Genomic DNA, 14,792 nt, shown 5'->3' with positions numbered 1-14,792 from the left:
CTGATGTGATGGAGTTGACTGTACTGATGTGATGGAGTTGACTGTATTGATGTGATGGAGTTGACTGTACTGATGTGATTGAGTTGACTGTATTGATGTGATGGAGTTGACTGTACTGATGTGATGGAGTTGACTGTACTGATGTGATTGAGTTGACTGTATTGATGTGATTGAGTTGACTGTACTGATGTGATTGAGTTGACTGTACTGATGTGATGGAGTTGACTGTACTGATGTGATTGAGTTGACTGTATTGATGTGATTGAGTTGACTGTATTGATGTGATGGAGTTGACTGTACTGATGTGATGGAGTTGACTGTACTGATGTGATGGAGTTGACTGTACTGATGTGATGGAGTTGACTGTACTGATGTGATTGAGTTGACTGTATTGATGTGATGGAGTTGACTGTACTGATGTGATGGAGTTGACTGTACTGATGTGATTGAGTTGACTGTATTGATGTGATTGAGTTGACTGTACTGATGTGATTGAGTTGACTGTACTGATGTGATGGAGTTGACTGTACTGATGTGATTGAGTTGACTGTATTGATGTGATTGAGTTGACTGTATTGATGTGATGGAGTTGACTGTACTGATGTGATGGAGTTGACTGTACTGATGTGATGGAGTTGACTGTACTGATGTGATGGAGTTGACTGTACTGATGTGATGGAGTTGACTGTATTGATGTGATGGAGTTGACTGTACTGATGTGATGGAGTTGACTGTACTGATGTGATGGAGTTGACTGTACTGATGTGATGGAGTTGACTGTATTGATGTGATGGAGTTGACTGTACTGATGTGATGGAGTTGACTGTATTGATGTGATGGAGTTGACTGTACTGATGTGATGGAGTTGACTGTACTGATGTGATGGAGTTGACTGTACTGATGTGATTGAGTTGACTGTATTGATGTGATGGAGTTGACTGTACTGATGTGATGGAGTTGACTGTATTTATGTGATGGAGTTGACTGTACTGATGTGATGGAGTTGACTGTACTGATGTGATGGAGTTGACTGTACTGATGTGATTAGGTTGACTGTACTGATGTGATGGAGTTGACTGTACTGATGTGATGGAGTTGACTGTATTCATGTGATGGAGTTGACTGTACTGATGTGATTGAGTTGACTGTACTGATGTGATGGAGTTGACTGTATTGATGTGATTGAGTTGACTGTATTGATGTGATGGAGTTGACTGTACTGATGTGATGGAGTTGACTGTATTTATGTGATGGAGTTGACTGTACTGATGTGATGGAGTTGACTGCACTGATGTGATGGAGTTGACTGTACTGATGTGATTGAGTTGACTGTATTGATGTGATGGAATTGACTGTATTGATGTGATGGAGTTGACTGTACTGATGTGATGGAGTTGACTGTATTTATGTGATGGAGTTGACTGTACTGATGTGATGGAGTTGACTGCACTGATGTGATGGAGTTGACTGTACTGATGTGATGGAGTTGACTGTACTGATGTGATGGAGTTGACTGTACTGATGTGATGGAGTTGACTGTACTGATGTGATGGAGTTGACTGTACTGATGTGATGGAGTTGACTGTATTTATGTGATGGAGTTGACTGTACTGATGTGATGGAGTTGACTGCACTGATGTGATGGAGTTGACTGTACTGATGTGATTGAGTTGACTGTATTTATGTGATGGAGTTGACTGTACTGATGTGATTGAGTTGACTGTATTGATGTGATGGAGTTGACTGTACTGATGTGATGGAGTTGACTGTACTGGTGTGATTGAGTTGACTGTATTTATGTGATTGAGTTGACTGTACTGATGTGATGGAGTTGACTGTGCTGATGTGATGGAGTTGACTGTACTGATGTGATGGAGTTGACTGTACTGATGTGATTGAGTTGACTGTACTGATGTGATGGAGTTGACTGTACTGATGTGATGGAGTTGACTGTACTGATGTGATTGAGTTGACTGTATTGATGTGATGGAGTTGACTGTACTGATGTGATGGAGTTGACTGTACTGATGTGATTGAGTTGACTGTATTGATGTGATGGAGTTGACTGTATTGATGTGATGGAGTTGACTGTACTGATGTGATTGAGTTGACTGTACTGATGTGATGGAGTTGACTGTACTGATGTGATGGAGTTGACTGTACTGATGTGATTGAGTTGACTGTACTGATGTGATGGAGTTGACTGTACTGATGTGATGGAGTTGACTGTACTGATGTGATGGAGTTGACTGTACTGACTGATAATGCGTCTGTCTCTCCAGGCCGGATCCAGGGTGCAGTGTACTGCCAGAGCCGTCAACTCTAACAAAGACGAGGGACTGGAACTCAGCAGTCCCATAGCTACTGTTAGTCTGGAGGAAGGTGAGGAGACCAATCAATCAATTAGACTATAATCTATAATTAAATGAGGACTGGGACTCAGCAGTCCCATAGCTACTCTTAGTCTGAAGGAAGGTGAGGAGCTCAATCAATTAAATCACATTTTATTCGTCACATGCCTCATAAGCAACAGGTGTAGACTAACAATGAAATGCTTCCTCATGGGTCCTTTTTTCCATCAATGCAGAGTTAAAGATCATTGTAAAACCTATTGAAATAGTAAATCAAGGAGTGAATAAACCCCTGAGTTTATTCCCAGTTATGACCCCTGAGTTTAAACTTGTGACCCCTCAGTTTATTCCCAGTTATGACCCCTGAGTTTAAACTTGTGACCCCTCAGTTTAAACTTGTGACCCCTCAGTTTATTCCCAGTTATGACCCCTCAGTTTATTGTGACCCCCAGTTTATGACCCCTCAGTTTATTCCCAGTTATGACCCCTGAGTTTAAACTTGTGACCCCTCAGTTTATTCCCAGTTATGACCCCTGAGTTTAAACTTGTGACCCCTCAGTTTAAACTTGTGACCCCTCAGTTTATTCCCAGTTATGACCCCTCAGTTTATTCCCAGTTATGACCCCTGAGTTTAAACTTGTGACCCCTCAGTTTATTCCCAGTTATGACCCCTGAGTTTAAACTTGTGACCCCTCAGTTTAAACTTGTGACCCCTCAGTTTATTCCCAGTTATGACCCCTCAGTTTAAACTTGTGACCCCTCAGTTTAAACTTGTGACCCCTCAGTTTATTCCCAGTTATGACCCCTGAGTTTAAACTTGTGACCCCTCAGTTTAAACTTGTGACCCCTCAGTTTATTCCCAGTTATGACCCCTCAGTTTATTCCCAGTTATGACCCCTGAGTTTAAACTTGTGACCCCTCAGTTTATTCCCAGTTATGACCCCTGAGTTTAAACTTGTGACCCCTCAGTTTAAACTTGTGACCCCTCAGTTTATTCCCAGTTATGACCACTCAGTTTAAACTTGTGACCCCTCAGTTTATTCCCAGTTATGACCCCTCAGTTTAAACTTGTGACCCCTGAGTTTATTCCCAGTTATGACCCCTCAGTTTATTCCCAGTTATGACCCCTGAGTTTAAACTTGTGACCCCTCAGTTTAAACTTGTGACCCCTCAGTTTATTCCCAGTTATGACCCCTCAGTTTAAACTTGTGACCCCTCAGTTTATTCCCAGTTATGACCCCTCAGTTTAAACTTGTGACCCCTGAGTTTATTCCCAGTTATGACCCCTCAGTTTATTCCCAGTTATGACCCGTGAGTTTAAACTTGTGACCCCTCAGTTTAAACTTGTGACCCCTCAGTTTATTCCCAGTTATGACCCCTCAGTTTATTCCCAGTTATGACCCCTGAGTTTAAACTTGTGACCCCTCAGTTTAAACTTGTGACACCTCAGTTTATTCCCAGTTATGACCCCTCAGTTTAAACTTGTGACCCCTCAGTTTATTCCCAGTTATGACCCCTCAGTTTAAACTTGTGACCCCTGAGTTTATTCCCAGTTATGACCCCTCAGTTTATTCCCAGTTATGACCCCTGAGTTTAAACTTGTGACCCCTCAGTTTAAACTTGTGACCCCTCAGTTTATTCCCAGTTATGACCCCTCAGTTTAAACTTGTGACCCCTCAGTTTATTCCCAGTTATGACCCCTCAGTTTAAACTTGTGACCCCTGAGTTTATTCCCAGTTATGACCCCTCAGTTTATTCCCAGTTATGACCCGTGAGTTTAAACTTGTGACCCGTGAGTTTAAACTTGTGACCCCTCAGTTTATTCCCAGTTATGACCCCTCAGTTTATTCCCAGTTATGACCCCTGAGTTTATTCCCAGTTATGACCCCTGAGTTTAAACTTGTGACCCCTCAGTTTAAACTTGTGACCCCTCAGTTTATTCCCAGTTATGACCCCTCAGTTTAAACTTGTGACCCCTCAGTTTATTCCCAGTTATGACCCCTCAGTTTAAACTTGTGACCCCTCAGTGGTAAGTGAATAACATGATATGTCTCCTCCTGTAATATTTGATTTGGATTTATAAGGGCGAGTTTTCATCACAACATTGACTGACACTGAATTGATTATGACCGAGTTCTCTCTGGGGCTTGGAGAGGAGAGGGTATGCTCTGACCATTTCCCTGGGCTCGGAGAGAAAATGACTACACCGCTCTGACCATTTCCCTGGGCTCGGAGAGAAAATGACTACACCGCTCTGACCATTTCCATGGGCTCAGAGAGAAAATGACTACACCGAAAAAAGAAAATCCTGGGTGTGGCACGAAAGTTATCACTATTGGGGGGTCTGGAGACAACCCCAGTGTCCACTGTGCTTCGTTGGGAGAGAATGCTCCCTAGCCTGCTTCTACTGTGCATCGTTGGGAGAGAATGCTCCCTTGCCTGCTTCCACTGTGCATCGTTGGGAGAGAATGCTCCCGAGCCTGCTTCTACGGTGCATCGTTGGGAGAGAATGCTCCCTTGCCTGCTTCTACTGTACATCATTGGGAGGAAAATGCTCCCTTGCCTGCTTCCACTGTGCATCGTTGGGAGAGAATGCTCCCTTGCCTGCTTCTACTGTGCATAATTGGGAGAGAATGCTCCCTAGCCTGCTTCCAGTGGCTAGTCTGTTTATTTAAGAGGGGTGGGTAGTCTGTTTATTTAAGAGGGGTGGGTAGTCTGTTTATTTAAGAGGGGTGGGTAGTCTGTTTATTTAAGAGGGGTGGGTACTCTGTTTATTTAAGAGGGGTGGGTAGTCTGTTTATTTAAGAGGGGTGGGTAGTCTGGTTATTTAAGAGGGGTGGGTAGTCTGTTTATTTAAGAGGGGTGGGTAGTCTGTTTATTTAAGAGGGGTGGGTAGTCTGTTTATTTAGAGGGGTGGGTAGTCTGTTTATTTAAGAGGGGTGGGTAGTCTGTTTATTTAAGAGGGTGGGTAGTCTGTTTATTTAAGAGGGGTGGGTAGTCTGTTTATTTAAGAGGGGTGGGTAGTCTGTTTATTTAAGAGGGGTGGGTAGTCTGTTTATTTAAGAGGGTGGGTAGTCTGTTTATTTAAGAGGGGTGGGTAGTCTGTTTATTTAAGAGGGGTGGGTAGTCTGTTTATTTAAGAGGGTGGGTAGTCTGTTTATTTAAGAGGGGTGGGTAGTCTGTTTATTTAAGAGGGGTGGGTAGTCTGTTTATTTAAGAGGGGTGGGTAGTCTGTTTATTTAAGAGGGGTGGGTAGTCTGTTTATTTAAGAGGGGTGGGTAGTCTGTTTATTTAAGAGGGGTGGGTAGTCTGTTTATTTAAGAGGGGTGGGTAGTCTGTTTATTTAAGAGGGGTGGGTAGTCTGTTTATTTAAGAGTCTGGGTGGGTAGTCTGTTTATTTAAGAGGGGTGGGTAGTCTGTTTATTTAAGAGGGGTGGGTAGTCTGTTTATTTAAGAGGGGTGGGTAGTCTGTTTATTTAAGAGGGGTGGGTAGTCTGTTTATTTAAGAGGGTGGGTAGTCTGTTTATTTAAGAGGGGTGGGTAGTCTGTTTATTTAAGAGGGGTGGGTAGTCTGTTTATTTAAGAGGGGTGGGTAGTCTGTTTATTTAAGAGGGTGGGTAGTCTGTTTAAGAGGGTGGGTAGTCTGTTTATTTAAGAGGGGTGGGTAGTCTGTTTATTTAAGAGGGGTGGGTAGTCTGTTTATTTAAGAGGGGTGGGTAGTCTGTTTATTTAAGAGGGGTGGGTAGTCTGTTTATTTAAGAGGGGTGGGTAGTCTGTTTATTTAAGAGGGGTGGGTAGTCTGTTTATTTAAGAGGGGTGGGTAGTCTGTTTATTTAAGAGGGGTGGGTAGTCTGTTTATTTAAGAGGGGTGGGTAGTCTGTTTATTTAAGAGGGGTGGGTAGTCTGTTTATTTAAGAGGGTGGGTAGTCTGTTTATTTAAGAGGGGTGGGTAGTCTGTTTATTTAAGAGGGGTGGGTAGTCTGTTTATTTAAGAGTCTGGGGTGGGTAGTCTGTTTATTTAAGAGGGGTGGGTAGTCTGTTTATTTAAGAGGGGTGGGTAGTCTGTTTATTTAAGAGGGGTGGGTAGTCTGTTTATTTAAGAGGGGTGGGTAGTCTGTTTATTTAAGAGGGGTGGGGGTTTATTTAAGAGGGGTCTGTCTTTATTTAAGAGGGGTGGGTAGTCTGTTTATTTAAGAGGGGTGGGTAGTCTGTTTATTTAAGAGGGGTGGGTAGTCTGTTTATTTAAGAGGGGTGGGTAGTCTGTTTATTTAAGAGGGGTGGGTAGTCTGTTTATTTAAGAGGGTGGGTAGTCTGTTTATTTAAGAGGGTGGGTAGTCTGTTTATTTAAGAGGGGTGGGTAGTCTGTTTATTTAAGAGGGTGGGTAGTCTGTTTATTTAAGAGGGGTGGGTAGTCTGTTTATTTAAGAGGGTGGGTAGTCTGTTTATTTAAGAGGGGTGGGTAGTCTGTTTATTTAAGAGGGTGGGTAGTCTGTTTATTTAAGAGGGGTGGGTAGTCTGTTTATTTAAGAGGGTGGGTAGTCTGTTTATTTAAGAGGGGTGGGTAGTCTGTTTATTTAAGAGGGGTGGGTAGTCTGTTTATTTAAGAGGGGTGGGTAGTCTGTTTATTTAAGAGGGGTGGGTAGTCTGTTTATTTAAGAGGGTGGGTAGTCTGTTTATTTAAGAGGGTGGGTAGTCTGTTTATTTAAGAGGGGTGGGTAGTCTGTTTATTTAAGAGGGGTGGGTAGTCTGTTTATTTAAGAGGGGTGGGTAGTCTGTTTATTTAAGAGGGTGGGTAGTCTGTTTATTTAAGAGGGGTGGGTAGTCTGTTTATTTAAGAGGGTGGGTAGTCTGTTTATTTAAGAGGGGTGGGTAGTCTGTTTATTTAAGAGGGGTGGGTAGTCTGTTTATTTAAGAGGGGTGGGTAGTCTGTTTATTTAAGAGGGGTGGGTAGTCTGTTTATTTAAGAGGGGTGGGTAGTCTGTTTATTTAAGAGGGTGGGTAGTCTGTTTATTTAAGAGGGTGGGTAGTCTGTTTATTTAAGAGGGGTGGGTAGTCTGTTTATTTAAGAGGGTGGGTAGTCTGTTTATTTAAGAGGGGTGGGTAGTCTGTTTATTTAAGAGGGGTGGGTAGTCTGTTTATTTAAGAGGGGTGGGTAGTCTGTTTATTTAAGAGGGGTGGGTAGTCTGTTTATTTAAGAGGGTGGGTAGTCTGTTTATTTAAGAGGGGTGGGTAGTCTGTTTATTTAAGAGGGGTGGGTAGTCTGTTTATTTAAGAGGGTGGGTAGTCTGTTTATTTAAGAGGGGTGGGTAGTCTGTTTATTTAAGAGGGGTGGGTAGTCTGTTTATTTAAGAGGGGTGGGTAGTCTGTTTATTTAAGAGGGGTGGGTAGTCTGTTTATTTAAGAGGGTGGGTAGTCTGTTTATTTAAGAGGGGTGGGTAGTCTGTTTATTTAAGAGGGGTGGGTAGTCTGTTTATTTAAGAGGGGTGGGTAGTCTGTTTATTTAAGAGGGGTGGGTAGTCTGGTTATTTAAGAGGGTGGGTAGTCTGTTTATTTAAGAGGGGTGGGTAGTCTGTTTATTTAAGAGGGGTGGGTAGTCTGTTTATTTAAGAGGGGTGGGTACTCTGTTTATTTAAGAGGGGTGGGTAGTCTGTTTATTTAAGAGGGGTGGGTAGTCTGATCGGAAAGGGAAATACCCGTAATGATTCCAGTTTTAAGGGGGAAATTACCTCTGCTACATCCTGACAATGTTTATGAGGTTACTGCTTATGTGTGAGGAATGTTTGTCAAGCATTATTTAAAATGTACCCTACATTATTCATCTCATATGTATACGTATATACTGTACTCTATATCATCTACTGCATCTTTATGTAATACATGTATCACTAGCTACTTTGTTTACATACTCATCTCATATGTATATACTGTACTCAATACCATCTACTGCATCTTGCCAATGCCGCTCTGTACCATCACTCATTCATATATCTTTATGTACATATTCTTATCCCCTTACACTGTGTATAAGACAGTAGTTTTGGAATTGTTAGCTAGATTACTTGTTGGTTATTACTGCATTGTCGGAACTAGAAGCACAAGCATTTCGCTACACTCGCATTAACATCTGCTAACCATGTGTATGTGACAAATAAAATTGGATTTGATTTGATGTCGAGACCGGAATAAGGGGAGGGGCATAGAGGTGCTATTGTCATGTCTCTCTCTCTCCACTATTACAGACTCTCCCGCCAGTTCGTGCACACTATTTGTTTTGTGTCAATTGTCTATTATCTATGTCCCGTGAAATATACAGTCAATAGTTTGGACACACCTACTCATTCCAGGGTTTTTCTTTATTTTTACTATTTTTTACATTGTAGAATAATAATAGTGAAGACATCAACACTATGAAATAACACATATTTAATCATATAGTTAACAAATACAAAATCTATTTTAGATTTTAGATTCTTCAAAGTAGCCACCCTTTCGCCTTGATGACAGCTTTGCACATTCTTGGTCTTCTCTCAACCATCTTCACCTGGAATGCTTTTCCAAACTTTTGACTGGTAACTGTATATTCAGCAGTGAATTTACTGTTAATCCCAACATATTCCTCCAACCCCACCTTTTGGGTAACTCAAGGGGAGGCTGTATCTGAGCCCGGTAGAACCCCACCTTTTGGGTAACTCAAGGGGAGGCTGTATCTGAGCCCGGTAGAACCCCACCTTTTGGGTACCTCAAGGGGAGGCTGTATCTGAGCCCGGTAGAACCCCACCTTTTGGGTACCTCAAGGGGAGGCTGTATCTGAGCCCGGTAGAACCCCACCTTTTGGGTAACTCAAGGGGAGGCTGTATCTGAGCCCGGTAGAACCCCACCTTTTGGGTAACTCAAGGGGAGGCTGTATCTGAGCCCGGTAGAACCCCACCTTTTGGGTAACTCAAGGGGAGGCTGTATCTGAGCCCGGTAGAACCCTGTTCTTTATTATTTGTTTAGACTGACGAGAGGCTTTTTCTTTTGAATGCTGATATTTTGAAGTCAGAACTTTTGTGTATATATATATATATTTATATTTTATAAATATCACTGTCATCTTTGAATCACCAGCGCTGTGTGAATAAATCCCTACACTCATTTGCATCTCTACCTGCCTGCCTCCCGCTGAATGTTTGTCCTTACGACTGCTAGAAGGCCCCTATTTTAGCTGAGATGGGCTACAGCTTACAGCTTTTACTTCAAAAGCACTCAATGATCTCGGACTCTCTGCATTCAAACGTTATGTTTATTGCGGTATGTATGGCGTGACAGAAGCTGATTTCTATGTAATTGCAATGCAAGAACCCACTAAAAATGTACAAATGAATTAAATTAAATGTCGACTCCTTTGTCACTTTATCCTGGTTTTTATAATAGCCAGTAGCAGCAACTTATGTGGTTATTGTGTGTGTGTGTGTGTGTGTGTGTGTGTGTGTGTGTGTGTGTGTGTGTGTGTGTGTGTGTGTGTGTGTGTGTGTGTGTGTGTGTGTGTGTGTGTGTGTGTGTGTGTGTGTGTGTGTGTGTGTGTGTCAATCAATCAATTAATACAATTGTAGTCCTACAGGACTTCACCTTTCTCTCTATATATATTTATATATATATTTATATAGTTTGTATGGAGCTTGGTACCCTAGGCCTAAACCCTCACAATGTCACCCTATACTAGTTTTATGTAATAAATCATTTTCTTAAAATAAAAAAATTCTGTGTCTGTGTAGGTATGTGCCCGCCTCGTAAGGTGGGCAAGGTGGGCACAGGGCCCTTCTCTGCCAAGCTACGCTACACCGGAGCAGAGGACCCAGACCACCCCAACCTCCTTAAACTCACTGTTACCATGCAACACATCGATGGTAAGATCACACACACACACACACACACACACACACACACACACACACACACACACACACACACACACACACACACACACACATAGACAACCCCATGCAAAACCCCATGCAAAAACAGTAACCATAAACTCTCCCTCCTCTCTCTCTGTCTCTCTCTGTCTCTCTCTGTCTCTTTTTCTGTCTGTCTGTCTGTCTGTCTGTCTGTCTGTCTGTCTGTCTGTCTGTCTGTCTGTCTGTCTGTCTGTCTGTCTGTCGTGTCTGTGTCTGTCTGTGTCTCTCTCTCTCTGTCTGTCCGTCTGTGTCTGTCTCTCTCTCTGTCTGTCCGTCTGTATCTGTCTCTCTCTCTGCCTGTCTGTGTCTGTCTCTCTCTCTGTCTGTCTGTGTCTGTCTCTCTGTCTGTCTGCCTGTCTGTCTGTCTGTCTGTCTGTCTGTCTGTCTGTCTGTCTGTCTGTCTGTCTGTCTGTCTGTCTGTCTGTCTGTGTCTGTCTCTCTCTCTGTCTGTCTGTGTCTGTCTCTCTGTCTGTCTTCATGTCTCTCCCTGCCCCTCCCTCTGTCTCTCTCCTTCAGGCATGCTACCGGTCATCTCAACCCGTCCTCTGTCTAACATGGAGCTCACCCTCAGCCCTGACGGTTCTGGCAACCACCGTTGCTCCAACCTGCTAGACTACAGCGAGGTCACCACGGGTCACGGGTTTAACACCGCGACGGCGAGGAACGCGGAGAGCGTGGGCGACACCTCCCCCTACCAGTACAACACCCCAATGCGGGGGGACAACGCATTACGTTTCTATAGTAACCTCAACCTAGATGCCTGCCTATGGGGATTCACCAGCTACTATAACATGACTGAACTACTCACTGACTGTGGAGGGACCATCAGGACAGACGGACAGGTGAGAGTGGGGAGGGGGTGTGTGTGTGTGTGTGTGTGTGTGTGTGTGTGTGTGTGTGTGTGTGTGTGTGTGTGTGTGTGTGTGTGTGTGTGTGTGTGTGTGTGTGTGTGTGTGTGTGAGTGTGAGTGTGAGTGCAGAAAGGATCTAATATCCGTTAACAACATCCACTAACACAGCAGGATAATTCTGACCTTTGACCTCTCTATAAAAAGTGAGACAACGCTGTTTGTTCGTCTGAAGTCGTAACGATGTGCGCTCAGAGTCGGGAAGCAAGTTCAGAGAGTGAGTGTAAATAAATACATTTAATAAATGAACATCATGTAAAACCAAGAACCACGAACAGCACACAGAAGCAGTGACACCTGGGGAAGGAACCAAAGCGAGTGACATACACTGTATATATAGGACAGGTAAACAAGGGGGTGAATGGAGTGCAGGTGAGTCTGATGACACGCAGGTCCGGCGTACCGGCGGTGACAGGTGTGCGCCATAACGAGCAGCCTGGTGACCTAGAGGCCGGAGAGGGAGCACATGTGACAGAAGGGCTTTTACTGATTGGAACGATGTGAAAACGACACTTTGGTTCGTTCAACCTGTTATAATCAATGTGTCTGAAATCAATTATCAAATTTCACTGATCGATGTGATTTTTTTATTTTTATTGAATGAGAGCTTCTAAATTGCTTTCCACATCACATGCATGTTGAAAAAACAGATGGGGGAAATGTAGCCGGCGGTAGCCTATCAGAAGAGTTGGAGGCGTGGCTTATTAGGGGCATGGCTTAACGGTTGCTATTTCTGCCCACCCGTCAAAATTGAATGTCATCATTTAGTTCTAAACTTGTGTACAACAAGCTTTTTTGAATTTGCGTAACTGATACACTGTCGAAAAAAGACTGTTGTTCATTTGAAGCGCTTTTACTTATTGGTGTCGCTGGTTGTTCATTTGAAGCGCTTTTACTTATTGGTGTCGCTGGTTGTTCATTTCACATATTCAATTTGTCTGAGCTCAAATAATGTACAATTGAATGGACCTTCTTTACATTCCTTTCAACACGGCAAGAACATGCCACACCCCCCTCTTCTGATAGGCTGCCGACGCTACACTTCTCCAGCACTGTGGCTTTGCATAGTGTAGCGTCGGCAGCCTATCAGAAGAGGGGGGTGTGGCTTATGTAGGTCGTGGCTTTCATGTTCATTATTTTTTAGAAGAAACATTCGGATACATAATTGTGAAAGTCTTGTGTGAAGATCAGTTTGGAGTCATTATTTCATGTAAATTAGCCACTGTAATGTCATGCTGGGGACATTAAAAGGTCACTATTTTTTTTTTGCAGTTTTGTCACCCGACAAAATGCCACAGATGTCTCAAGTACTGACTGCAGCCAACCAGAGCTGTTGCCAGAGAATTGAACGTGAATTTCTCTTCCATAAGACGCTTCCAGTGTTGTTTTCAGAGAATTTGGCAGAGAATTTGGCAGAGAATTTGGCAGGACGTTCCAACCGGCCTCACAACCGCAGACCAACCACGTGTAACCACGCCAGCCCGGGACCTCCACATCCGACTTCTTCACCTGCGGGGACGTCTGTGACCCGGACAGCTGATGAAACTGTGGGTTTTGCACAACCAAAGAATTTCTGCACAAATGGTCAGAAACCGTCTCATGTAGCTTTGTCAGCCGTAACCAGGGTTCTAAGTATCAAATCAAATCAAATTGTATTTGTCACATGGTTAAAAGTATTATGAAAGTATTAGTACATATTCAGAGCAGGCGGTGGATAGGTGAACGTGTGTATTGTGAATACAACAGGGTCTTAACCTGTCTGCAGTTCGGTAACCGACATCAGTGGGCAAATGGTCACCGTGACGTGATCCTGGAGGCCCATTGTCGTGCCATTCATTCGCCGCCATCACCTCATGCTTCGGCATGATAATGCACAGGGGCCCCCATGTCGCAAGGATCTGGACACAATTCCTGGAAGCTGAAAATGTTCCTTCCATGGCCTGCATACTCACCAGACATGTCACCCATTGACCATTTTTGTGATGCTCTGGATCAAAGTGTTTTCGACAGCGTGTTTCAGTTATATCCAGCAACTTGGCACAGCCATTGAAGAGGAGTGGGACACCACTCCACAGGCCACAATCACCAGCCGGATCAAGGAGATGTCACTGAAAGGATTTGGCACGGGTCCCCAGATCCTCAAAATGTTCTACTGCGGCACCATCGAGAGCATCCTGACCAGTTGCTTCATCGCCTGGTATGGTACCTGCTCGGCATCTGACCGCAAGGCACTACAGAGGGTACTGGGTACAGCCCAGTACATCACTGGGGCCAAGCTTCCTACCATCCAGGACCTCTACACCAGGCGGTGTCAGAGGAAAACCCTAAAAATGGACAAAAATGGAGAAAAAAAAATGGACTCCAGCCACCCGAGTCATAGACTGTTCTCTCTGCTACCGCACAGTAAGCCATAAGACTGCTGAACAATTAATCAAATGAAAACCTGGACTATTTAGCCCCCCTCCCGTTTGTTTTTACACTGCTGCTACTCGCTGTTTATTATATTCACTTTACAAATCACTAACCTGTACCCCCGCACATTGACTCGGTACCGGTACCCCCTGTATATAGCCTCCACATTGACTCTGTACCGATACCCCTGTATATATCCTCCACATTGACTCTGTACCGGTACCCCCTGTATATAGCCTCCACATTGACTCTGTACCGTAACACCCTGTATATAGCCTCCACATTGACTCTGTACCGCTACCCCTGTACATAGCCTCCACATTGACTCTGTACCGATACCCCCTGTACATAGCCTCCACATTGACTCTGTACCGGTACCCCCTGTATATAGCCTTCACATTGACTCTGTACCGCTACCCCCTGTATATAGCCTCCACATTGACTCTGTACCGCTACCCCCTGTATATAGCCTTCACATTGACTCTGTACCGCTACCCCCTGTATATAGCCTCCACATTGACTCTGTACCGTAACACCCTGTATATAGCCTCCACATTGACTCTGTACCGCTACCCCCTGTATATAGCCTCCACATTGACTCTGTACCGATACCCCCTGTACATAGCCTCCACATTGACTCTGTACCGGTACCCCCTGTACATAGCCTCCACATTGACTCTGTACCGGTACCCCCTGTATATAGCCTCCACATTGACTCTGTACCGGTACCCCCTGTATATAGCCTCCACATTGACTCTGTACCGGTACCCCCTGTATATAGCCTCCACATTGACTCTGTACCGATACCCCCTGTACATAGCCTCCACATTGACTCTGTACCGTTACCCCCTGTATATAGCCTCCACATTGACTCTGTACCGATACCCCCTGTACATAGCCTCCACATTGACTCTGTACCGGTACCCCCTGTATATAGCCTCCACATTGACTCTGTACCGTAACACCCTGTATATAGCCTCCACATTGACTCTGTAACGGTACCACCTGTATATAGCCTCCACATTGACTCTGTACCATAATACCCTGTATATAGCCTCCACATTGACTCTGTACCATAATACCCTGTATATAGCCTCCACATTGACTCTGTACCATAATACCCTGTATATAGCCTCCACATTGACTCTGTACCATAACACCCTGTATATAGCCTCCACATTGACT

General features: G+C 44.0%; 1 protein-coding gene across 1 annotated transcript in view; it reads left to right on the top strand.

Moving 5' to 3' along the window:
- The window catches only part of LOC118385708 (FRAS1-related extracellular matrix protein 2-like), a 264,046-nt gene that overhangs the window by 217,641 nt on the left and 31,613 nt on the right, over positions 1-14,792 (top strand). The window contains exons 18-20 of the mRNA XM_052521742.1: positions 2,283-2,382; positions 10,106-10,237; positions 10,805-11,130. Coding sequence (XP_052377702.1) covers positions 2,283-2,382; positions 10,106-10,237; positions 10,805-11,130 — 558 coding nt within the window. The remainder of the gene's footprint in view (positions 1-2,282; positions 2,383-10,105; positions 10,238-10,804; positions 11,131-14,792) is intronic.

This window comes from Oncorhynchus keta, chromosome 6 (assembly GCF_023373465.1).
Source record: "Oncorhynchus keta strain PuntledgeMale-10-30-2019 chromosome 6, Oket_V2, whole genome shotgun sequence".
In the NCBI taxonomy this organism is placed as follows: Eukaryota; Metazoa; Chordata; class Actinopteri; order Salmoniformes; family Salmonidae; genus Oncorhynchus; species Oncorhynchus keta.
Note: the sequence above shows the minus strand (reverse complement) of the source record. Positions and strands in the feature narration are given on the sequence as shown.